This window comes from Eurytemora carolleeae, unplaced genomic scaffold (genome assembly GCF_000591075.1).
Source record: "Eurytemora carolleeae unplaced genomic scaffold, Eaff_2.0 scaffold293, whole genome shotgun sequence".
NCBI lineage: Eukaryota > Metazoa > Arthropoda > Copepoda > Calanoida > Temoridae > Eurytemora > Eurytemora carolleeae.
The window spans coordinates 12,692-40,629 of NW_019396262.1; the positions used below are offsets into that span (position 1 = coordinate 12,692).

Consider the following 27,938-nt stretch of genomic DNA (forward strand, 5'->3'; position numbering starts at 1 on the left):
TTATACAATCCTTTGTTATACAATCATTTGTTCTACAATCATTTGTTCTACAATCATTTGTTCTCCAATCATTTGTTCTACAATCATTTGTCCTAAAATCATTTGTTCTACAATCATTTGTTCTACAATCATTTGTTCTACAATTATTTTTCCTACAATCATTTGTCCTACACATCATTTATAAAATCAGTTTTACTATTGCACACAAATCAGGCGAAATTTCAATGATAAACAATTTATTTTTGTTCTCAATTTGAAGCGTTGCTTTTCAGCCCTGTATTGAATTTACAATGAAAAATAAATCGTTGGTTGTTTCGTCTCATTTTCTCCATTGTCTCTGTTTGATAAATCCTCAAGTTCTTTAAAAGAACCTTAACTAAAACTTATCAAATAGAAAAGCTAGGATATCTTAAAATAATTTGATATAAATTTTTTTTAAATAATTGAAATATTTTCAACATCATGGTTTTAAAGGAACGTGAGTTTTACATTTGATATTAGATTGAAGCCTAGTGGTCTCCTAAATCAATTATTTAAGGGGTTTACACCCTTTACTCTTAAACTTAGAAATCAAATTGGAACCAATTTTATACTTTCCTTTCCTTTCTCTTTCTTACCCACTTTATAGCAAGTTCTAGGATTTTTCACTTTCAGCCTAAATCGACATTTCAGAAAGTTCCAGTTGAGATATTGTACTTTTGGCAAGTTGTCTCTTGGGATAATGCATTCTTGGGAAACCCTTTTGGGAATGTAATTTAATACCTAAGACACCAAATCTTATTTGACCGTCCTCTTTTTTGTAAGAATTACTAAAAATCTAGATTTGAAACAAAGAAACCCTAAATTCAGTTTTCTTGAGACAACTCACGTGTGAACTACAGATTTTTTATCTAGACTCAGTGTATAACTGTGAATAAGCCAAAACAATTCTAAATCTCAAAGAGGATGTTTAAATCATTAAATTGGATGAAATTACATGCTTGCGCGGTTAAAGGTATTAATTACTTTTCCATAATTGGCATAATGTTCTTTCCTTCGAACTTGTATTTGATTATTAAATAAAACCAGGAACAATCAACGGAAGTTGCCATTGTTGATTAAAGATAAGAATGTAAAAGTGTTTGAAAAGAAACTGTGTGAACCCAAGATTAGATCTGTCCTGCTCCTGCTCCAGGTCCTACTGGAGTACCGGGAAACTACCGTTTTCTCGTCTCCGAACTCAGGATACAAGGAGCAGTGATTCAACCCCTCTCATCCCGTTAACATCTCTGGGAAACGTCGTCTTGGCGCGCACAGTTGGACACTTACATATCATTTTAAACATAAGCCAAGAAAAAATTACGAATACCAAACAGACATCTAAAAATGATATAACAACTCTTTCCATATTGGAACATAACTCATTTACATAGAAAAAAATCATTAAAAATCATGTTCTATTTAATCTCAAGAAACTTACGAATATATATTGTCTCTACAAATTCAAAAAATAGATCCTTATTACCATGTTCTTATCTCTCTCTTTTTCTCAGTTATTTTCTAAATTGATTTAATAAATATTTATCATAAGTTAACAAATATAAAAATTAACATTTTTTAAATTATTCTTTAAGCATTTATTTGATAAAGCATCTTACAGCAAGAAAGTTGGTCACATTCTTCACGAGAATCATGCTTTGAACAAAACCAACTGAACGTGATCTCTGTTTTCATTCTTAATTCTTAATTTTTTTTTGCAATTTCTGTTCGAGAGAGTTTGTTTGTTCCGATTCTAATCTTTATAATTTTAGACAAAATACACTTCCGTCAGTTTATACAGTCTGCAGCCTTATTTAACGGAACTGTTCACTGATTTTAGAATATACACGTTGTCCAAATTTGTTCAATAAGAAACACTAAACTAAACCAATCTCACAGCTCAAAGATGTTTCTAATGGACAGAATGATACTTTCTGTAAAAAATAAACATCGCGTTTTTTATCTTTACAATCAGGTTGCGTAATAGGAGGAATAAAGTTCGAGGCGAGAAATAAGTTCTTCAATAGAATGTTTGATTTTTTTCAGTTTTTATTTTTTCATATTGGTCATTCCATTCTAAGGAACAGAATATTATCCACGAAATTCATGGCAAAAATGTGATTGTTATTTTGACAAGAAGAGGTCGCCATCAGACATGCACGCAGCACAGTGCACTTACAGACTAAATATATAGGCAAAACGAGACCAGTATGCCAAATGAGACATCTCCTTTTAGGGAAATTTATTTGCAGAGACATCTTTGGTCTGGTAAATCGGCTTAGTTTTTTACGTAATTTTTATAAATTGTAGTTTTTTTGCATTTTAAAAATATTAACAACTTATTTTTGAGAAACAACAAGTTTTGTGATATTTATGAAATAAAAAGTCTTAATTGTTCAGAGTCCGAATTTAATAAATTTGAGCCGCGTCTAAATTCCGTCAAAACCCGGTTTCAATTGAGCGCCGTACAATTTACAGTGGAACCACCCATATTTGAGCCGCGTCTCAAATTTAAGCCTCAGACGTCGAATACGAAACAATAATACAAAGGAATTGAGTTTTTGCCACAAACTCTGATTTTCTAATTTCAATATTGTTGCAACCCAATGTCGTAGATCTTTAATATTTCAAACTATGAACGCTATTGGATCAAATAATGTAAGTTTGAAATATCAAAGCTTTACATCATAAGATTACAAAGATATAGGTTTTACAAAAACTGAATTTGTGGCAAAGACTCAATTCCTTTAGTTGCTTTAAAACGGGTTTATTCACCTGCACAATTTCATGATAAACTAAAAGCAAACTTTGGAAATCTCTGAGTCAAATAAAAGGGAAAAAATGCAGTTTATAAAACACTTTTCCCGGTGTATTAGTGAAAGAATTATCGCGTATACAAATCTGACATGTAAACAACAAATCTGACATGTCAACAACAAATCTGACATGTCAACAACAAATCTGACATGTCAACAACAAATAAAACCATGCCTCACCAGACTCTTTTCGAGTAAAGAAATTTAGTCTTTGCCACAATATGAACCTTATATACATGAACCCTTAAGGCATAAAGCTTCTATATCTTGATTAAACAGTTTTTTTTTTTTTTACATTTTTTTACTATTTTATTGATCAAATAATATTTTTGCTGACCACAATATTCAGGGCAACATGATATTAGTGAGCAAAGTATTTTCAGACTTATATTTTTGTTAACCTATATTCCAACCTATATTCCTACCTATATTCCAACCTATATTCCAACCTATATTCCAACCTATATTCCAACCTATATTCCAACCTATATTCCGACACAAATTTCAGAAAAAAATGAAAATGTTTGCAATCAAAGATTTACATTTAGATTGAAATTCATATTTTCAACACTCTGAGAGGTTGGCGCACCAAAACTTTTTCTGACTTTTCAACTATTGAATCCTTTTCCGAACCTGATACTAAATTTAAATAAAACCCGGAGTAAACCCAACCATGGCTGGAAGAAACCCCTATCTTCTTCTTATCCTTCTATCCTCTGCAGTACATAAAGCTGAGTCTGCATGTACAGGATCAGAGTCTGTACATTTTGAGCTTGTAACAGGTCAGGTGTACACAGCTCCTACAGATATGCTGGATTCTAGACCTGGAACTCTCATGCTCACGGACTGTATAGAACTCTGCCTCTCTAACTCTACTTGTCAATCTGCAAACTTCGAGACAGGACTCTGTGTACTTTTCTCATCTTCAGCTCAATCTTCTCCTGGTAAACCATTCATTATATTCATTCTTTCCTAGTAAACCATTCATTTATTCATTCCTTCCTGGTAAACCATTCATTATATTCATTCTTTCCTGGTAAACCATTCATTATATTCATTCTTTCCTGGTAAACCATACATTATAATCATTCTTTCCTGGTAAACCATACATTATATTCATTCTTTCCCAGTAAACCATTCATTTATTCATTCCTTCCTGGTAAACCATTCATTATATTCATTCTTTCCTGGTAAACCATACATTATATTCATTCTTTCCCAGTAAACCATTTATTTATTCATTCCTGGTAAACCATACATTATATTCATTCTTTCCTAGTAAACCATTCATTTATTCATTCCTTCCTGGTAAACCATTCATTATATTCTTTCTTTCCTAGTAAACCATTTATTTATTCATTCTTTCATAGTAAACCATTTATTTATTCATTCTTTCCTGGTAAACCATAAATTATATTCATTCTTTCCTAGTAAACCATTCATTTATTCATTCCTTCCTGGTAAACCATCCTTTTATTCATCCTTTCCCAGTAAACCATTTATTTATTCATTCTTTCCTGGTAAACCATACATTATATTCATTCTTTCCTAATAAACCATTTATTTATTCATTCTTTCCCAGTAAACCATTTATTTATTCATTCTTTCCCGGTAAACCATTCATTATATTCATTTTTTCCTGGTAAGCCATTCATTATATTCAATTTTTCCTGGTAAACTATTAATTTATTCTTTCTTTCCTGATAAACCATTCAGTTATTCATTCTTTCTTGGTAAACCATTAATTTATTAATTCTTTCTTGGTAAACCATTCATTTATTCATTCTTTCCTGGTAAACCATTCATTTATTCATCCATTCCTGGTAAACCATTCATTTATTCATTCTTTCTTGGTAAACCATTCATTTATTCATCCTTTCCTGGTAAACCCTTCATTTATTAATTCTTTCCTAGTAAACCATTCCTTTATTCATTCTTTCCTAAGAAACCATATATTTATTCATTTTTTCCTGGTAACCATTCATTTATTCATTCTTCCTTGATAAACCATTCATTTATTCATTCTTTCCTGGTAAACCATAACATTTAACATTAATTAATGAAGTAATTTATCAAAAGAAAATCCGAAAATCATTTCATTTATTGAAAAGTAATTAGTTCATCTATTCATTAGTTCCTTTCATTTTTACATCAAAATATTCATGATACCTTTATTTAAGTTTACTTTTCTGTCCCAATGAATTCATTGAATAAATTTTTTCCTTATTTCGTTTAAAGTTGTCCTAATACTTACACTTTCTTATGTTTTGTTATGATATTTTTAAAAGTTTTTCTCCAAAATATCCATTTTCATTCATTTTTATCATTGTTTTATGAATAAATATATTCATTATTCATTCGTTAGAATGAGAAGCTAGCAAGGGTTTCTAGACCGAAACTGACAATATTAACCAGAAAATAATAGACTTGATTAGAATAAGAAATATTATGTTTAAAGAGATAAATAGTTGATAATATATTGTGGTTTACACTTTTCTGACCAACATGTATAATTTTCAAATATTTAACAACAAGATACAAGTATTCACCCGCGCTACTAGCATAAATGTTAAAGAAAATTTGGCTTCAATACTCACGTCACATTTTTATTTTCAAATAAAGAAATAAGAAATATAATTTCAATATTGTATATTTAAGGTCTAGTTCTCTGTATTCTTGTATATTTCAGGAGGTTTAACTGTATCTCAGTATCCAGTGTTCACTCTCTATATACAGAAAGTATGTTTACCAACCCCAAGCTGTAAAAGAGCCTGGTCTTTTGAATCAGTTCTAGGTAATCATTTTTATTCAATTCATTTATTCACTTATTTATGTATTTATTTATATATATCTTATTTATTGATCAGTTATGTATAGAGTAATTTTTTCAATTATTTATTAATTCATTTTTAAGTTTCATTATTTGTTTTTACATTACATTAAAGTAGGGATTTGGTAGATGGTTAAATAAAGGTATGGATTATGTATGTAGATGTCAGGGTATGGATAAAGTATCTTTATATCAGGGTAGGGATTAAGTATGTTTCTGTCAGGGTATGGATTAAGTATGTTTATATCAGGGTAGGGATTAAGTATGTTTATACTAGGGTATGGATTAAGTATGTTTCTGTCAGGGTATGAATCAAGTATGTTTATATCAGATAGATTAAGTATGTTTATATAAAGGTAAGGATTAAGTATGTTTATATCAGGGTATAGATTAAGTATGTTTATATCAGGGTATGGATTAAGTATGTTTATATCAGAGTATGGATTAAGTATGTTTATACTAGGGTATGGATTAAGTATGTTTATATCAGGGTATGGATTAAGTATGTTTATATCAGGGTATGGATTAAGTATGTTTCTGTCAGGGTATGGATCAAGTATGTTTATATCAGATAGATTAAGTATGTTTATATAAAGGTAAGGATTAAGTATGTTTATATAAAGGTATGGATTAAGTATGTGTATATCAGGGTATGGATTAAGTATGATTATACTAGGGTATGGATTAAGTATGTTTATATCAGGGTATGGATTAAGTATGTTTATATCAGGGTATGGATTGATGGACTATGCAAGAAAAAAAGGAGTAGTACCCAACAGAGAGAGCTGTATGGCTCTTTGTAAATCTGAACGAGCATTTCCTTGCAGGTAAAACCAACAGTTTAATCCCAAAATCAGGGGCCGGGCGTACTAAGAAAGGTTAAATTTATGCGAAAATATCACTTTGTCACGCCGTAATTTCTCTATTATTTTCTATAAGAACGAATCTATTTCTTATGTTCTATTTTATGAAATGAATAAAAGTAATATGAAACGAAAAAAAAAAATTAGAATATTTTTATTTCTATCAAATAATGTTTCATGCACTCTGAAATCTTCAGGATATATATTTGTATCTATATATAATGTAATAATCTGTCTGTCTGTTTTTTATGTCCGATAATAACTAAAAATGAACCCCTGGACCAATTTGCCTCAAATTTGGATTGGGGAACCCGTTTAAACCACGTACATTCGGACATTAATGGTTAAAAGTTCCAAGTTGAGTCAGCTGACTTTCAAAGCAAATTTTGTTTCACGGGAAAGCTGAGTTTTCAAGCTAGCATATTGATATTCTAGAATAAAATAAAACCTAATAAAATGAGGCTAGAATATCGATATCTGTATCTAATATTAGATCTGACTATATCCTGGTAAAGGTTGTATATATAAACATAAATACTATAGTAATCAAGTAATAAATCCGTTGCATAGAGAAACAGTATTATTATTGTAATCGCCTACTATGCCTTCTCAGCCTAGCTGAACATATAGCATTCAAACAATTTATTAATTTCAAACCATGGATGTAGGAGTAGAGGGAGTACTCTTAATTTTAGCTAGATCATAATTTAGATTGTATGCATACGTTTATGTTTGATTCTGGCGTACTGAAAGTTTTTTAATCTGTCCTATGTTTGAATTCCTTGTATCACTGAGATTTAAAGGGTTCAAGCTCTCAAGCAAAAATCAAAGAGAATTTTGCCAATTACATCTTTAAAACAAAAGCTAACAACAAATGCTTTATAGTGCTTCAAGTGTAAAGGGCTACAGAAAAGCATAAGTGAGTAAGAGCGGTAAAATCAAAGCCCAAGGCGTTGCGACACTGCAAAGTCGACCCTGTCTTAAAAATTGATGAGACTTTTTAAAGCAGGCTGCATCTATGTTTATAGTGTACTGAATGTTTTTAATGCCGTTCTACATATGTTTGAATTCTTCGTATATAAATTCATAAGAAATGTTTTTACGCGGTTCTATTCTTGAATTCCTTGTTTTCCTAACTCCAAGGTGTACTAGAATGTTTGAATTTCTTGTATTCTTACTCCACGGTGTACTAGAATGTTTGAATTTCTTGTATTCCTACTCCATGGTGTACTCGAATGCTTGAATTCCTTGTATTCCTACTCCATGGTGTACTCGAATGATTGAATTCCTTGTATTCCTACTCCATGGTGTACTAGAATGTTTGAATTCCTTGTATTCTACTCCATGGTGTACTAGAAAGTTTGAATTCCTTGTATTCTACTCCATGGTGTACTAGAATGTTTGAATTCCTTGTATTTCTACTCCATGGTGTACTAGAAAGTTTGAATTCCTTGTATTCTACTCCATGGTGTACTAGAATGTTTGAATTCCTTGTATTTCTACTCCATGGTGTACTAGAAAGTTTGAATTCCTTGTATTCTACTCCATGGTGTACTAGAATGTTTGAATTCCTTGTATTTCTACTCCATGGTGTACTAGAATGTTTGAATTCCTTGTATTCCTACTCCATGGTGTACTCGAATGATTGAATTCCTTGTATTCCTACTCCATGGTGTACTAGAATGTTTGAATTCCTTGTATTCCTACTCCATGGTGTACTAGAATGTTTGAATTCCTTGTATTCCTACTCCATGGTGTACTAAAATGTTTGAATTCCTTGTATTTCTACTCCATGGTGTATTAGAATGTTTGAATTCCTTGTATTCCTACTCCATGGTGTATTAGAATGTTTGAATTCCTTGTATTCCTACTCCATGGTGTACTAAAATGTTTGAATTCCTTGTATTCCTACTCCATGATGTACTAGAATGTTTGAATTCCTTGTATTCCTACTCCGTGATGTACTAGAATGAATATAAATGCGTTTATATCACGCGCCCTGTCACACTTCTAAGATTTCTCCATTTCTTCACTAAACCTTTAAATCGATGCAATTAAATAAAATTATTATGTTTTTTATTGATAAATTGATATCGTAAACTTCAGTGAGAATTATATTATTATTAATAAAGGGTGTGTTGACGCCATTTTTTTATTCATTCGAAACATCCATGTTTTCTGTTTAAAACTTCTAAATTGTTGATTAGATTAGGGTACAATTGTGAATCCGACCTGAGCTGAAAACTTTAGAATGGTGGATATCGAGATTAATGCTTAATCCTCTCTTTTTCTTAATATCGAGACCATCATAATCGACCTATTCTTGTACTTGTATCCTGAAAAGTGTAAAATTCAACCAATCAGAGTCGCTTATGTCAAGCCGATAACTTTGAAATTTTGCGCGCCATTTAAGATTAATATACAGAAACGGGAGGAATTCTCTAATTTCAAAAACCGGTTTTTGATTTTTCTCTACTATATCCAAGAATGAACGGTTTAAGAAGAAAATCAATAGTGTGTCCATTGGATACTTAAATTAAGTAGTCGGGATTAAGGATATCTCATTCTAAAGTTTTCAGCTCTGTTTAGATGGAAGGTCAATTGAAATTACAGCAACAGTTCCTTTAATTAGTAATGCTTGAAATTCAGACATGAAACATATCAAATTTTGAAAAAGGATATCATTTTGTTGCTAATCCAAAAATGTAATAATGATTCTTGTTGGTAAATAATTCCTGTGAAAGATGTGAGATCTCGGTAAAACGTGTAATTATCGATAAATAGTTTAATCTTTAGTTCTTACTTTCATTTTCTCCGCGTCTTACATAATCTGTCTTTTCTTTCCCATTTATATATTCTCTCCTATAATTAAAAAATTGTTATAATTTTACACAACCCCCCCCTTAAACACCTCCCTCCCTTCCTTGAACACCTCACTCCCCCCCTCCCTTCCTTGAACACCTGAGAAGGAAATCGAAACTTCTAAAATCTCACTTTCTTTGATGTACGCAACATTTCACATTTTCTCAAGCAATTAAATTCACTAAATATTATTTACGCTATTTACGCTGCATTTATTTCTATTCAAGCAATCATAATCTTGTAATCGAATATTTAAATATAGATTTGAATGAGTGTATTCCAACTTTAAATTCAGCTTGGTTTCCTCTCCCTCCCCCTAAAAAAATGTCCATCCCTTAAAACCCCTACCCCACCCCCCTGGAATCTTCACTCCCCTCCCTTCCCTACTGTTTTCTAAGATGTTTTGTTATTTTCCCACCATGGTATTTTAAGGTTTAATTCTAATAAGAGGAACTGATGAGTGTTCAAGGTTTGTTAACTCTCCAATTATTTGTTTTTTGTTTCCACAAAAATAAAATCTTCTTCAAATCACTCAGTTTAATCAGTTTTTATCCAGGCTGTTAAACTCTGGATGCTGTTTATAACACAGATAGTTTAGAAATTAAGACATAAATAGAGACATAGATAGAGGCATAGATAGAGACATAGATAGAGGCATAGATATAGGCATAGATAGAGACATAGATAGAGGCATAGATATAGGCATAGATATAGGCATAGATAGAGACATAGATAGAGGCATAGATATAGGCATAGATAGAGACATAGATAGAGACATAGATAGAGACATAGATAGAGACATAAATAGAGACATAGATAGAGACATAGATAGAGGCATAGATAGAGACATAGATAGAGACATAGATAGAGACATAGATAGAGNGGCATAGATAGAGGCATAGATAGAGGCATAGATAGAGGCATGGTGCTTTTTAACATCGTTTGTTTTAAATCTTCATAACAGGAACAAATCTCAAGAACTGAAAAAGGGTCGAAATATAGTTTATTAAACTTTTGTGTACTTTATTATCGAATATTATATAAAAATATGGAACTCAAACCTACTTTATTAACTCTGTCAGGTTTGAATCAGCATCAACACCAATCTGGAGTAGAAAAGATGATTAAAGTGTTTAGGTCAATAACCTTTCATGTTCATAAGAATAGTACAATCTCCCCTAGTTTAGGGAATACAGTTTAATAAGCAAACATAAGTACAAATTGGTACAAAACGATTATATGATTGTAAATGAGTAAAAAATTGTACACTGTACAAATCAGTACAAATCAGTACAAATTAGTACAAATCAGCACAAATCAGTACAAATCAGTACAAATCAGTACAAATCAGTACAAAGTAGTACAAATCAGTAAAAATCAGTGCAAATCAGTACAAAACTGTACAAATCAGTACAAATCAGTATAAAACTGTACAAATCAGTACAAATCAGTACAAATCAGTACAAATCAGTACAAATCAGTACAAATCAGTACAAATCAGTACAAATCAGTACAAATCAGTACAAATCATTACAAATCAGTACAAATCAGTACAAATTAGTGCAAATCTGTTTAAATGAGTCTTTGTAATGTATGGATTGTGGCAATTTCCAAAGAATTCTTCAACAGTTGACTGACTTTTAAACTTTATGTCATTGTTAATAAGATTGGCAAAAGCTTACATAAGAAAACGATAGAGAAATATTTAAATATATTAAAGGAAATAATTATTCCCCCCCCCCCTAGGGGGGGGGATTATAAACTTCTTACAGCTAAACGATGCTCCAACTTGAAATTCTGCTTGAAGATATTAGAAGGTATTGGAGGAGCTCAGTGTTGTCATCTGGCAACTTTCCCTCTCAACCTTCCCGACCTGATACACACAACACAACAGATTTTAATTCTTCAAACCAAATTTTTAAATTACTTTAATTACGCCATTTGTACAGCTAATTTTGCAACACAAGTATATTCTAGATAATATCTATACTTTAGAAATAGAAACATTTTTGGGTTAAGATCCGTTTATATGTTTTTTTTTTATTAAACAATAATGTAATATGAAGTTTGAAGTTTGAATGATATCGTAATGTTATGTTTAGAGCGACGTTTACTTAAATCAAATAGAAAAAGGTATTTATTTTCAATATGAAGCAGCGCTTGCAATCTCATATTTTAGGTTTATAACACATTAACGTAAATTAAGCACCTCTAAACTTTTGGTTCTTCCAACAGTTGGCTTCGACCCCATTTTTAATGTAAACTTTGCTTTTTTGTATTCATTATTTTATACTTTAAAATAATATTCTCATGAGAAGCAATTGTTGTCAATTATAATTATATATTTTGCTTGTCGGTTTGTTTGTATCCAATAATCCGATCGGACCCAAATTTTTTGGGGCACCTCGCGTGACCCCTATGGAGGTTTATGGAATCAAAATTTCGGATATTTGCCTCCATTAAAATTCGATTTTCATTGAATTTTTTAAAATTTTGTAAATCCATAAATTTTTTTATGAAATCCGAACTTTTTTTGATTTTGTTTTACGATGTTTACAAAGTGATACAAAGAGAAAATGTTTAAAATTGAGATAGAAGATGGGCGCGAAGCGCCCTTAAAGCCTAGTATACTAAATGTGAAAAATCGTCACGAATGATAAAGATATTTTTACCTTTTTGTCTAAACCTTATTTCTTTTCCACACACTATAAAACCTATATTATTTTTTCAATGTAAATTTTTTAATATAAAATTTACAATTATTAGTTTTGAGTTTATTGTCGAAAAATGATAACAATCCACAACAAATTATTTTCCTTTTCCCTTTTTTAAAATTGGGGGGGGGGGGAATATTCCAAACAACTTCTATATTTGTTGGTTTTTCCTTCTCAAACACCAAGTTATAATAAAAAATACTTACATTATTACTAGATCAGCAACCTATACCCGAGGGACGGGAGAATGCCGGTTGTCGGATATGGATCGGCATACAGTTGCAGGAACACAAACTTGGCAACAGTCACCACCAGATGAATATTTAGGAATCAATCATTAATCGTTAAAAAAATCTTTCTTAGGGTCGAATACTTATGTTGGAAATTGTTTCCATTTTGCTGTTGTTTTTTATTACATTTTCTCTGACATTTCTAACATTTATTCTGCCGTTTCTAACATTTTCTCTGCCATTTCTAAAATTTTCTCTGCCATTTCTAACATTTACTCTGTCATTTCTTACATTTCCTTTGCCATTTCTTACATTTACTTTGCCATTTCTTACATTTACTTTGCCGTTTCTTACATTTACTTTGCCGTTTCTTACATTTACTCTGCCATTTCTTACATTACTTTGCCATTTCTAACATTTATACTCTGCCATTTCTAACATTTACTCTGTCATTTCTTATATTTACTTTGCCATTTCTTACATTTACTTTGCCATTTCCTACATTTACTTTGCCGTTTCTTACATTTACTCTGCCATTTCTTACATTTACTTTGCCATTTCCTACATTTACTTTGCCATTTCTTGCATTTACTCTGCCATTTCTTAAATTTACTCTGCCATTTCTTACATTTACTCTGCCATTTCTTACATTTACTCTGCCATTTCTTACATTCACTCTGCTATTTCTTACATTTATACTCTGCCATTTCTTACATTTACTCTGCCATTTCTTACATTTACTTTGCCATTTCTTACATTTATACTCTGCCATTTCTTACATTTACTCTGCCATTTCTAACATAATCTCTGTATTGTATAATATATATCCTAAACATATATTTAATATATATCTAAGTATATAGATAGTAGATATATAGATCTCTGAAAAATTGAACATTAGTTCCCAACCCTGCGGAATTATCCCATGGATTATCTGAAAATATTTAATTGTCATCCCCCCCCCCACATACCTGTCCTTAACTTTCTAGTTTTCTAGATCATTCGACTCATCCTCCTACTTTTCGATTATCCTGCTCATTCCTGTACTTTCATTCATCCTATATATGCTCAGTTTTGTACTTTTATTATTACAGTTTAACTGTACTTTTCAATTATCCTGCTCATGTTGTCCTTTATATATTACGATGTATTACAGTTCAACTGTACTTTCCTATTATCCTGCTCATTTTTGCACTTTTATTATTTTATTATTTATTATTTAAAGTACAGTTTAACTGTACTTTTCAGTTGTCCTTCTCATTTTGTCCTGTATATATTACAGTTCAACTGCACTTTTCAATTATCCTGCTCATTTTTTTACTTTTATATATTACAGTTTATAATTCTGTACTTTTCAATTATCCTGCTCATTTTTGTACTTTTATATATTACAGTTCAACTGTACTTTTCAATTATCCTGCTCCAAAAAAATCAAGTTACCGTGTATTAAGATCATGCATAACTTTGGTATTTGACAATTTTTATTATTATTCAGAACATACATGCTCATTATTTCTTGTGCTTTTTTAACATTAAATTCATTCTATATTTTCATCTTTACTTGACCGTTTTATAGAAGAAACAAAATTAGATTTTGATAACAGTAAACCATTAATAGACTTCCTCTGTCTTAACTTAAGAAGGAAGATAATTAGAGACTTATAAAAGCAATAAAATCGTTTTTTACAATTGTTAAAACAGATACGCCCTTTAAATCCTTTAATACTCTTCTACTCCCTAATACATTTTTCTCAACCATCTTTTGTCCAAGAAATAATCAAAATCGTGTTTTCACAAATTTTCTCTTTTTCCACACCCTTCACTGTTCTACTCAAAATTGATTTATACTAAAACTTTCTACGGAAGGACATTTTGGTTTTAAATTATAGAAATGCAAAAAAGTGTAAAACATGTATTATGATCTTATCTTGCACTATTAATTATGTAGTTTGGGTCATAAAAAAAAACTATTTTTAATTTAGTGTACTGTAAAAATTCAAGAGCTAGATAATAATAATCAGGCTTTGTATTATCCTCATTGCTTATATAATGAAAAATCGATGTCATTGATATATAATGTATTCCGTTGAGGTGCTTTAAATTAAATACTCTTTGTGTAATTGTATTTTATTATTATTCATCCTACAATCCATACACCCCCTTTCATTTTTCGTGACAATTCTCTTTAAGTTGAGCGTTATCCCGCCATTTATTATTCTGGAGTACTGATTGTATTGTATTGAGTACAGAGAACAATTGTGTCGATGATCCTGTTAAACTCTGTGATTTCCAGCTACTGGAGAATAGAATCATGAAAACTGTAGATTCAGTTTATCAGGTACGCACGAAGATTTCCAGCTCCTGGAGCATAGAATCATGAAAACTGTAGATTCAGTTTCAAGGTATACACAAGTTCAAATCTCCCAGCATTTTTGTCCAATTTCGCCACTCGATCATTTAAGCATGTTATGTTCATCCCTGTTTCTCCATTTCTCTCCTCATCCCAGTTCTTCATTTCATGATCATCCTGTTCCTCCATTTATCTCCTCATCCCAGTTCTACATTTTATACTCATCCTGTTCCTCCATTTCTCTCCCCATCCCAGTTCTCAATTCATACTCATCCTGTTCCTCCATTTCTCTCCTCATCCCAGTTCTTCATTTCATGATCATCCTGCTCCTCCATTTCTCTCCTCATCCCAGTTCTCCATTTCATGATAATCCTGTTCCTCCATTTCTCTTCTCATCCCAGTTCTCCATTTCATGCACATCCTGTTCCTCCATTTCTCTCCTCATCCCAGTTCTCCATTTCATGAATCCTGTTCCTCCATTTCTCTTCTCATCCCAGTTCTCCATTTCATGATAATCCTGTTCCTCCATTTCTCTTCTCATCCCAGTTCTCCATTTCATACTCATCCTGTTCCTCCATTTCTCTTCCTATCCCAGTTCTCCAATTCATGATAATCCTGTTCCTCCATTTATCTCCCCATCCCAGTTCTCCATTTCATGATAATCCTGAACCTCCATTTCTCTCCTCATCCCAGTTCTCCATTTCATGCTCATCTTGTTCCTCCATTTATCTCCTCATCCCAGTTCTCCATTTCATGATAATCCTGTTCCTCCATTTCTCTTCTCATCCCAGTTCTCCATTTCATACTCATCCTGTTCCTCCCTTTCTCTTCTCATCCCAGTTCTTCATTTCATGATAATCCTGTTCCTCCATTTCTCTTCTCATCCCAGTTCTCCAATTCATGCTCATCCTGTTCCTCCACTTATCTCCTCATCCCAGTTCTCCATTTAATACTCATCCTGTTCCTCCATCTCTCTCCTCATCCCAGTTCTCCATTTCTCTCCTCATCCCAGTTCTCCATTTCATGCTCATCCTGTTCCTCCATTTCTCTCCTCATCCTAGTTCTACATTTCATGCTCATCCTGTTCCTCCATTTATCTCCGCTTCCCAATTCTCCATATCATGCTCATCCTGTTCCTCCATTTCTCTTCTAATCCCACTTCTCCATTTCATACTCATCCTGTTCCTCCCCTTTCTCTTCTCATCCCAGTTCTCCATTTCATGCTCATCCTGTTCCTCCATTTCATACTCATCCTGTTCCTCCATTTCTCTTCTCATCCCAGTTCTCCAATTCATGCTCATCCTGTTCCTCCACTTATCTCCTCATCCCAGTGCTCCATTTAATACTCATCCTGTTCCTCCATTTCTCTTCTCATCCCAGTTCTCCATTTCATGCTCATCCATTTCCTCCATTTCATACTCATCCTGTTCCTCCATTTCTCTTCTCATCCCAGTTCTCCATTTCATGCTCATATTGTTCCTCCATTTATCTCCTCATCCCAGTTCTCCATTTCATGCTCATCCTGTTCCTCCATTTCTCTTCTCATCCCAGTTCTCCATTTCATGATAATCCTGTTCCTCCATTTCTCTCCTAATCCCAGTTCTCCATTTCATGCTCATCCTGTTCCTACATTTCTCTTCTTATCCCAGTTCTCCATTTCATGATAATCCTGTTCCTCCATTTCTCTTCTCATCCCAGTTCTCCATTTCATGCTTATCTTGTTCCTCCATTTATCTCCTCATCCCAGTTCTCCATTTTATGATAATCCTGTTCCTTCATTTCTCTCCTCATCCCAGTTCTCCATTTCATACTCATCCTGTTCCTCCATTTCTCTCCTCATCCCAGTTCTCCATTTCATACTCATCCTGTTCCTCCAGTTATCTCCTCGTCCGAGTTCTTCATTTCATGCTCATCCTCTTCCTCCATTTCTCTCCTTATCCCAGTTCTCCATGTCATGCTCATCCTGTTCCTCCATTTCTCTCTTATCCCAGTTTTCCATTTCCTGATAATCCTGTTTCTCCATTTTTCTCCTCATCCCAGTTCTCCATTTCATGCTCATCCTGTTCTTCCATTTCTCTCCTCATCCCAGTTCTCCATTTCATGCTCATCCTGTTCCTCCATTTCTCTTCTCATCCTGTTCCTCCATTTCTCTCCTCATCCCAGTTCTTCATTTCATGCTCATCCTGTTCCTCCATTTCTCTTCTCATCCCAGTTCTCCATTTCATGCTCATCCTGTTCCTCCATTTCTCTCCCCATCCTAGTTTTCATTTCATGATAATCCTGTTCCTCCATTTCTCTTCTCATCCCAGTTGTCCATTTCATACTCATCCTGTTCCTCCATATCTCTCCTCATTGCAGTTCTCCATTTCATGCTCATCCTGTTCCTCCATTTCTCTCCTCATCCCAATCCTTTATCCTGATTAATTCGAATCCTCAGAAACTGCAGATTAAACCTAGAGCTTGGGATGGTTTGTGGGATTATTATGATAAATATTTTAAATTTGAGGGGAAACTATCCTGTAAATATCCTCTAAATGTCTTGTAAACTATGTCGTCCAGCGTTTAAATGATATTAACATCTGTTGTCAAAACATCGTCGCCCCCCCCCCCCCGCCACGCCTTCCCCTCTCTTCCAGTCCTCAAGCTTCTAACTCTTTTCTCATCCTTCTTATGATAAAAACGTTTACTTCTTTTTCTCTCCATAGCATATTTTTCTAAAAGTATAATTGTGAGGTTAAAACCTAATTCATTTCTCTTTTTTACCCTAGAATTACCAAACTTGTCATTTCCCTTTCTCATACTTCGGTCACAAACCATTCCTTTCCCTTTCTCACCATTTGTGTTCCTTTCTCGCCCTGCAAGTGCAAACCTTTCCTTTCTTCTTTCTTACCCTTATGATTTCCTTCCTCATCCTGCAAGTGTAAACCTTTCCTGTCCCTTTCTTAACCTGCAAGTGTAACCTTTCCTGTCCCTTTCTTACCCTGCAAGTGTAACCTTTCCCGTCCCTTTCTTACCTTGCAAGTGTGAACCTTGCCTTTCCCTTTTTCATCCTGTAAGTGTAACCTTTCTTTTTCCTTCCTCACCCAGCAAGCAATCTTTCTATTTCCTTCCTCACCCAGCAAGTATAACCTTTCTATTTCCTTCCTCACCCAGCAAGTATAACCTTTCTTTTTTCCTTCCTCCCCTGCAAGTATAATCTTTATTTTTCCTTCCTCACCTGCAAGTATAATCTTTATTTTTCCTTCCTCACCTGCAAGTATAATCTTTATTTTTCCTTCCTCACCTGCAAGTGTAAATTTTTCCTTTCCCTTTTTTACCCTTATGATTTCCTTCCTCATTGTGTAAACTTTGAAAGTGTAAACCTCTCTGTCCCTGCCTCATATCCCTTCAATTAAGGTAAATTCTTGGAGTTATTTTAACTCACCCTTTTTAATAAATCCCATCAATATTGTATTGATTAATGTATGCCTTCTCACAGAGTTTCCAAAAGGATGAAAGTAAAGGATATTAGAGAAAACAAGCAAAATGATTTAACATTTTTTAAGGAAAACTTTTATTTTTTTGGAGGTTTAAGGTTAATTATTGTGTTAACTTGAATCCCAAAATGATGATGTTTTTCTTCAAATAAGTTTGTAAACCTTTGTGAAGGTTTGTGTAAACTAGTTTATAATGAAAAACAAACACAAGTAATCTGTTCTTCTTCTCTCTAGTCAGCTCTGACTTGATTTATTAATATTTTTAAATATTTATTCAAAATTATTTTATCAAACATACTTTGTAATATTTAGGAATTCAAGAAAATTCAAAATATATCATGAGACAGTAATGATATTTCTAACTGAAATTCTAACTGTTAACGTCGTATAATGATACAGGGTTCCCCACAAAGGATAAGACTTATGATTCCCTGGAATTATTAGCTTGTTTAATATTCGCCCAATCATTGAATAAGCCATAAAAAGATTACATTTAATGCCGTAGACTTCATTTAAAGAGTTTGAGGTTGTCTTTCCAGTCTCATCCTATGAGGGTAACCCTGTATAAAAGTACAGGACAGCTCGGTAAATTTTAACATATAAGATTAAAAATATTAGATAATAGGTAAACTGTTTTCAATGATAAAGGTTTAAAGTTTAACTATGTAGAATATCCCAGCTATGGAAGCTATTTTAAAGTTTTAAGTTTAAAGTTTAACTATGTAGGATATCCCAGCTATGGAAGCTATTTTAAAGATATAAGATTAAAGTTGAACTGTCTAGGATATCCCAGCTATGGAAGCTATTTTAAAGATATAAGATTAAAGTTGAACTGTCTAGGATATCCCAGCTATGGACGCTATTTTAAAGATATAAGTTTAAAGTTGAACTGTCTAGAATATCCCAGCTAAGGAAGTTATTTTAAAGATAAAAGCTTAAAGTTAAACTATCTAGGATATCCCAGCTATGGAAGCTATTTTAAAGATATAAGCTTAAAGTTGAACTGTCCAGGATATCCCCGTTATGGAAGCTATTTTAAAGATATAAGCTTAAAGTTTAACTATCTAGGATATCCTAGCTATGGAAGCTATTTTATAGATATAAGCTTAAAATTGAATTGTCTAGGATATCCTAGCTATGGAAGCTATTTTATAGATATAAGCTTAAAGTTGAACTGTCTAGGATATCCCAGCTATGGAAGCTATTTTAAAGATATAAGCTTAAAGTTGAACTATCTAGGATATCCCAGATATGGAAATGCTCATNTAGAATATCCCAGCTATGGAAGCTATTTTAAAGATATAAGCTTAAAGTTGAACTATCTAGGATATCCCAGATATGGAAGCTATTTTAAAGATATAAGTTTAAAGTTGAATTGTCTAGAATGTCCCAGCTATGGAAGTTATTTTAAAGATATAAGCTTAAAGTTGAACTGTCTAGGATATCCCAGCTATGGAAGCTATTTTAAAGATATAAGCTTAAAGTTGAACTATCCAGGATGTCCCAGCTATGGAAGCGTGTCGTGATCTCTGTCTAACAGCTCCTTACAGATGCCATTCCTTTGATTACGGAGATACAGGTAAACTAACTAATAAAGTTATTAAATAGTTAAACAATTATTTTTAAGAGAACTTATTTGCCCATCTTTATATCCTTGAATCTTAATATTAGTAATACACCTTTAATATTTTAATTATACATTCGGCTGGAGTAAAAAGTCGAAACTTTAAAAAACAAAGATTTAAGCAAAGAGTATAAGAGGAACTCGCATAGCGTTGTTTACAAATTAAGTGTACTGCAGTTTCTGAAAGGATATATACTCCTTCCATAAACTGCGGTACACAGCTTTTTAACCATACATTGTAATTTCTGGTTTACACCATATAAAGTTGCAAAGATATAAGGATTAGTAAAAATTTGAGTTTTTGGTGAGTAATCGGTAATAAAAACTCCAAATAAATGGAATTATTTTAGCTATAATACCACAACTTATTTAATCTTTAATATTTAATCTTGTTTTTCTACTCCCTGAGATATTTAATCTTGTTCGTCTGCTCTCTGAGATATTCAAACTTGTTTTTCTACTCCCTGAGATATTTAATCTTGTTTGTCTGTTCTCTGAGAAATTTAAACTTGTTTGTCTTCTCTTTGAGATATTCAAACTTGTTTGTCTTCTCTCTGAGATATTCAAACTTGTTTGTCTTCTCTCTGAGATATTAAAACTTGTTTGTCTTCTCTCTGAGATATTTAACCTTGTTTGTCTGTTCTCTGATATATTTAAACTTGTTTGTCTTCTCTCTGAGATATTTAATCTTGTTTGTCTTCTTTCTGAGATATTTAATCTTGTTTGTCTTCTCTCAGAAATATTTAAACTTGTTTATTCTCTCTTTGAGATATTTAAACTTGTTTTTCTTCTCTCTGAGATATTTAAACTTGTTTGTCTTCTCTTTGAGATATTTAAACTTGTTTGTCTTCTCTTTGAGATATTTAAACTTTTTTGTCTTCTCTCTGAGATATTTAACCTTGTTTGTCTGTTCTCTGATATATTTAAACTTGTTTGTCTTTTCTCTGCTATATTTAAACTTGTTTGTCTTCTCTCTGCTATATTTAACCTTGTTTGTCTGTTCTCTGATATATTTAACCTTGTTTGTCTTCTCTCTGCTATATTTAACCTTGTTTGTCTGTTCTCTGATATATTTAAACTTGTTTGTCTTCTCTCTGATATATTTAATCTTGTTTGTCTTCTCTCGAATATATTTAATCTTGTTTGTCCTCTCTTTGAGATATTTAAACTTGTTTGTCTGCTCTCAGAGATATTTAAACTTGTTTGTCTTCTCTTTGAGATATTTAAACTTGTTTGTCTTCTTTTTTATACTTTATATTTATATACTTTATTTATATATTTATTTATACTTTTTTTCTACTTCCTGAGGAGATATTCAATCTTGTTTGTCTGTTCTCAGAGATATTTAATCTTGTTTGTCTGTTCTCTGCGATATTTAAACTTGTTTTTTTTCTACTCCTTGAGATATTTAATCTTGTTTATCTGTTCTCAGAGATATTTAATCTTGTTTGTCTGTTCTTAGAGATATTTAATCTTGTTTGTTTGCTCTCAGAGATATTAAATCTTGCTTGTCTGTACTCTGAAATACTAAACCTTGTTTGTCTGTTCTCTGAGATATTTAAACTTGTTTTTCTACTCCCTGAGATATTTAATCTTGTTCATTTTCTCTCTGAGATATTTAAACTTGTTTCTCTACTCCCTGAGATATTTAATCTTGTTTGTCTGTTCTCTGAATTAATTCTAGAGTTTGCTGAGATATCTTTACAACTCCGACATTAAATATGACAGTTGGAATAAACAGACAAAGCACGGTTAAATTATGCATTTCATGAACTAGTCTTTTCATACTAGTTCTATTTTTACAAGTTCTAATACATTCAAAGTTTTCTTTGTAAAGTTGTATTTTGGTGTTTTTATTCAGTTTATCCCATAAATACGAATACAATGGAAGAACTTGTATAATGTCGTTTTCTAAGCCTATTTATGATCAATTCCCTCGAACATTATGCGTTTAATTTTAAAAGAATTTAGTCAATGGTGCAATTTATAAACACTTCATCGCCTGTCTTATTGTATTTATTTGTTTAATAACTGTTTTGCGTATTTATCTTGAACTAAAATAAATATTACTAATTTTTATTGATTTCACTTATCACAAAGAATCTCAAATCAAATCTTTCTCGGTTGCGCGCAGGTTTAGATGTTTTCGCAAGCAATTTGAAGCAATAATTAATTTTACTTTAATTTTACTCAAAATGGTTTCAATAAATTTTCATTCGAACAACTATTTTGTAAGATTGAAAAAAGTAAATTGTATATAACTATGATTGTTCATTAAAATTTATATTTTAGGAGATAGAGTTTGCAGATTATCTCACCATACCTCTGCTACCCTTACTCAGATTCAGGTTGGCAAAAAAATTTTCTCCGGGTGTTCCATAGCACTGTCAGAGTAAATTCTATTCCCTTGAGATCGTCCTATATATACAAATATTACATATATGACCGAGGACCGTTCGGTCTTTTTAAAACTCTGATAAAATCTAGTTAAAAGGACAAATATGTGCACTTAGTCCTTTCATTGGCCGGAATTTCGTCGGTGGTCGAAAATCCAGCTGATTAGGATCCAGCTGATTAAGATCTAGCTGATTAGGATCCAGCTGATTAGGATCCAGCTGATTAGGATCTAGCTGATTAGGATCCAGCTGATTAGGATCCAGCTGATTAGGATCTAGCTGATTAGGATCAAGAGAACAAGCCACGGCGTTCGCTTTGGTCAATGTTAAAGGATTAAGTCCTTGTCACAGAATAGTTTTAAAAAATCCAAATAGATAGAATTGTAAAATCAGAGTTTGTAGCAAAGACTCAATTCCTTTTACATTGACATTTTGTAGTGGTGTTAACCTAGAATGTGTATCATGTACAAAGAAGAGAGCAATTCCAACCTAAATGTTCTGTACAGTAAACATCTATGTACACTGTACATTGTACAATTATTAAATAATTCTCTTCAATTTGTCCTGATTCCGTGTCAAGTTTGTCTGTGTCTAGGTTAGAAAATTAGGAAATAATCGGAGCAATTACTCTTCGTAGTTTGATCTTATTTACTTCAGCCTTTTGGATTTAAAATATAAATATTTCTAGGATCCGTTTCTTGTAATTGGAGATGTGAGAGGAACCTTCGAACTCAGCTCCTGCTATAATGTAACCATTGATTGCAGGTAGAATTCGCGTCACTTCGTCCCACTTTAAACATTCCATTCACCATATATCCATGATTTTTAAAACTTTAATATTTAAATGACATCTGTATATCTGCTTCTAATCATAGTTCTAGGACCTTAGTAGCCATTAATTTAAACTAAAATTAACATATTACAGGAAACTTGAACTTTTTACCCATAAATGAAAATGAACTCCACTAAATACTAAATCAAATACAAAGTATTAACTGTACAAACGCGTCGATCAATAAGATTGGATTACTGGCTGCAAACGCTACTTTTCTTATGCCTTTAGTTTTGCAACCTTATGTTGAAAACTCTTGATATTTGAAACTTTGAATATTTGATCTATCATACTTCCTATTTTGAAATATCAAAGGTCTACAACATGTTTCATTAGAAGTAAATATTTCCATTTACTAAAAGCGCCAATTGAAAGATTCATAACTCTGATCGGATAATGAGATAGAAAGATAGATGTTACTGCCATTCTATTTCTATTGTTAAAGAATATACAACAAACACATGACTGAACCCTGATTTGATCAGGCGTTAATGGACTCGGCATACAGGAGTGAACATAAGGTTGCAAAGATATAAGGATTAGTAAATTATTATAATATGTTCCTACCCTAGGTCCTCTGATATGGTTGCTACGATTACAACCAACAAGATATTCTCTGGGAAGATTTACGCCAAGGAGAACCCAAACAGTTGTCTGGTTGATGTTGAGGTCAGGAAATAAATAAACAAACATAAAAAGTACACTGTACACTGTACACTGTACCCTGTACACTGTACACTGTACACTGTACACTGTACACTGTACACTGTACACTGTACCCTGTACACTGTACACTGTACACTGTACACTGTACACTGTACACTGTACACTGTACACTTTACACTGTACAGGGGGACCCGTAAAAAAAGACAACTTTTAGAATTATGATTTTAAAAAGTCCGAAGAAATAAATCACATTTAAATTAATTTTTGATTTGCTAAATTAATATTATTCTTCTTATTATTATAATATCTTGAATGTATTATTATTGTATTATGGTATTGTAGGGGGATATACAGTTCAGTATAACTATGGCCTACAATGATCTTGAATTTATTATTATTGTATTGTAGGGGAATATACAGTTCAGTATAACTATGATGTACAATGATCTTGAATGTATTAATATTGTATTATCGTATTGCAGGGAGATATACAGTTCAGTATAGCTATGGCGTACAATGATCTTGAATGTATTATTATTGTATTATAGTATTGTGGGGGATATACAGTTCAGTATTACTATGGCCTACAATGATCTTGAATGTATTATTATTGTATTATATTGTATTGTAGGGGGATATACAGTTCAGTATAACTATGGCGTACAATGATCTTGAATGCAACGTGAAGAGGGAAGGAGACGGAGTGTACACTAATCAGGTATAAACTGATGTATGTACGATGTACGTTGTATATGTAGTACAGAATAAGTTTAAAAAATTGAGGAAACTTTAGAATATAATAGAATTAAGTTTTTTAATCGATTTCTGAAGAAGAAATAATTTTTGCATAATTTTGCATAGTTCACTTTATTTTAATATTTTTCCATCTACAACATGAAACCTGCAAATATTGACATATTCTGTTGTTAAACAACGTTATATCGCGTTTTTTTACTGACCCTTTACATATTTAGTTAGCATTATATGAAAGCTTTAGTTGTCATTCACACTTAAAATTAGATCAGAAGTCCCTTCATTCATGTTTTTGGACTATTATAAACACTTAACAGTGACTTGAAGTTTTTTAAAAATCACGTTTTGATTTACTTTAATGAATAATTAAGAGTAAATGAAGAATACGTGTTACCATCTTGTAAACTTTCGAAAATTTATATTTTAACATCATTTAGTTTTATAAAACCAATAACATTTGAATATTAAATTTAAAAGATTAGAAACATTTTAGAAATCCCAAATGTAATACTACCGTGAGGGTGATTACTAGGATCAAATCTATTTAAAAGGGGTAAAAGTCTATCATGCACCATGTACTTTTGCCGAGATAACACCGCGAATTATAATTCTAAAATTTGTTATGCATAGTCAATTATCTGATTTAATCTACTATAAGCTTCGTAAAGTTTAAGTATCGTCATATATTCTATATTTTACTAAATTTAAACTTTAAAATACTTTGCACAAAAAAATGAAAAAAAAACAATTAATTTTCATCTTTTTATCTGATTTATTATATTTTGTTATATTTAGGTTATTATCCAGCACCATGACAGTGTAGTGACCAGCTCCGACCTAGGTTTAGCTCTGCATTGTCAATATGATCTAGGAAACAAAACTGTAAGTAACGGACTAGACCTGGAGGTGAAGGGTGAGATCCAACCCGCCCTAGTGGAGGAGGGGAAGGTGGAGTCCCCAACCGTCATCATGAGCGTGACTGCCCGGGGAGGAGGGCAGGTCAAGCAGGCTGCTGTGGGAGATCCGTTAGAACTACATTTCTCAATCCTTGATCAGGATTCTCCCTACGAGATATTTGTCCGAGAGCTGGTTGCTAAAGACGGAAATGATCAGAATGAGATAGTTCTACTTGACAGTGTAGGTTGCCCCACCGAGGGAAGGATCCTGGGTCCACTAGGCATGGAATCTGATAGACCTAAATCCTTAATGGCAAGGTTCGATGCTTTCAAGTTTCCAACTAGCGAGGTTGTTCAGTTTCGAGCTCTTGTTACTCCCTGTATGCCGAAATGTAAACCGGTAGAGTGTGTTTATCAAGATTATTTCGGCGGAGACAAAACTAGGATTAGTTCCTACGGAAGGCGGAGGAGAGATATAAGTTTGGCGGAGAATCCGTTGACAAGATGGCGGGATAGCTCCAGGTTTCGGCGGAGTCAGGCCGGGTTGTCTCTCTCCGACGACGTGCTTGTTACGCATGCTTTTGTGATCACGGATAAGTTTGCGAAAAAGGAAACAGATCGTGGGAGGAATGATGTAGAGAAATCAAGTAACCTGAACAAGATCACGGAAAACTATTATGACAAGGATTCACTTTCCTTCTCCGGAGAAACAAAAACCGAATCCTTCGATCCTGCCGGACTAGAGGTTTGTTTAAACCTGACTGGACTTATTGTTGGAGTAGGACTGTTCCTGTTTATCCAGCTAGTTCTTGTATTTGCCTGGACCCACTTCTGGCAGTCAAGGCAGAGGAAAAAGGGAAACTTACCCTTTAACTAGATCTATCTTTACATTAACCAAATCTTACCGTTTAACTAGATCTATCTTTACATTTACCAAATCTTACCCTTTAACTAGATCTATCTTTACATTAACCAAATCTTACAATGGTTAGGAAACTCGCCACAAACCAACTCCTTTATCTTTTCACCCTGATGGTGTAAACCTTTATATTTTAAACTTAGACTAATTGATATAACAGATTTTCTGTCTTGAAATATCACAGGCCCAAAACAAAATTAGGTTAAAAAGATATATGGATTAAAAACTGTTATTTGTGGCGAGCAGTCTTATATTGTTTAGAATATCCCCCTTTACTCTTATTGACAGTTATTAATGTAAATTATTTATTTTCCAAGCGGAAAATTTGCCTAATCTAATGCAACAAATTGATCCACTGAATATGAAAATTATCATTTTTCCACCGAAAATTTGAATCTCAGACTAATGGTTTCCTACGACTATGTTTACTACGAGCTTCCAAGTTTAACTAACTAACGATTAGTTTCTACTAGTTATTTGCAAAAAAAAACAGAAATTTATAAAATGACGAAACTTGCTAAAAATGTAAAATAAGTGTGATATAGTGATAACCATGAGACAATCTATCAATAGCTTAGAATTCTGTAATCCTTAGATCATTTAATCCTAGAATTCTGAAATCCTAGGATTCTGCTTCCTAGAATCCTTTAATCCTAGAATTCTGTAATCCTAGAATTCTGTTATCCTAGACTTCTGTTATCCTAGAATTCTGAAATCATAGAATCCTAGAACCCTGAAATCCACAATTATGTTATCCTAGAATCCTAGAATCCTAGAATCCTAGAATCCTAGAATCCTGGAATCCTAGAATCCTAGAATCCTAGAATGCAAGAATCCTAGAATGCAAGAATCCTAGAATTTAAGAATCCTAGAATCCTAGAATCCTTGAACCCTGTAGTCCTAGAATCCTGTAATTCTAGAACCCTGTAATCCTTAAATCCTGCAATCCTGTAATCCTTAAATCCTGTAACCCTGTAATCCTGTAATCCTAAAATACTGTATAATCCTAGAATTCTGTAGGGATGGGAAAATATCTTCAATATCGTGGATTCGGGGAGCTTCAAGATATTGTAGTTTTTCATAAGATTTTCCTAAAAGTAGTTCGCTTAAAAAGTGGAGAATATGATTATGAAGTTATAAGTTTGATTTCTTCTTTCTTGCTTTCATCAAATTCAAAATCTATAAAACAGCATCTGATTGTATCTACTTTAATTTGAACAGCATTAAAAATAAAAATAAAAATAGCATTAACTTAATTAACATGAAATATTTGTTCACTCAGGACAAAGTATTATAAACTCAAAAATATCTGATGCTGTAACAACAGGTGTTTTTTCTTCACTTTTTATAATCCAAATAATTCTAAAGGTAACGGAAAGAATTGAGTTTTTACCAGAACTGAATTTTTAACCCCTTTATTTTTGCCAACCAATGTCGTAGACCTTAGGTATTTTAAACTGTATCAAATAATCTAAGTTCGAAATATTAAAAGTATAGTTCATCAGGTGGAAAAGATATGAAGGAAAACTACAATATTTTAAGGCCGATGTTGACCTAACTACCTAACCCTTAGTGCTTTATCAATTCAATTGTAATTTGTCTTCCAAGCATAGCAAGTTATATTAGATTTGTTTCTTATATAAAATAGAACTAAATATCCTATTGTGTATGTTTATATTATGTAATAAATGTT

General features: G+C 32.5%; 1 protein-coding gene across 1 annotated transcript; it reads left to right on the forward strand.

The window, feature by feature from the left end:
• Positions 1 to 3,346: 3,346 nt before the first annotated feature.
• On the forward strand, positions 3,347 to 27,938 carry LOC111699609 (uncharacterized). Its single transcript, XM_023470320.1, has 11 exons — positions 3,347 to 3,778; positions 5,524 to 5,628; positions 6,395 to 6,491; positions 12,321 to 12,430; positions 14,583 to 14,671; positions 19,657 to 19,738; positions 22,076 to 22,131; positions 22,868 to 22,944; positions 23,584 to 23,680; positions 24,309 to 24,395; positions 25,226 to 27,938. The coding sequence occupies exons 1-11, from the start codon at positions 3,508 to 3,510 to the stop codon at positions 26,201 to 26,203; spliced, it is 2,049 nt and encodes a 682-aa protein (XP_023326088.1). The 5' UTR covers positions 3,347 to 3,507; the 3' UTR covers positions 26,204 to 27,938.

Coding starts and splice junctions, on each gene's coding strand:
- LOC111699609 (XM_023470320.1), top strand. CDS start 3,508: ATGGCTGGAAGAAACCCCTATCTTCTTCTTATCCTTCTATCCTCTGCA. Junction 12,431..14,582: donor ACCACCAGATGAATATTTAG/GAATCAATCATT, acceptor TATTGAGTACAG/AGAACAATTGTGTCGATGAT. Junction 19,739..22,075: donor CTTTGATTACGGAGATACAG/GTAAACTAACTA, acceptor TTTATATTTTAG/GAGATAGAGTTTGCAGATTA.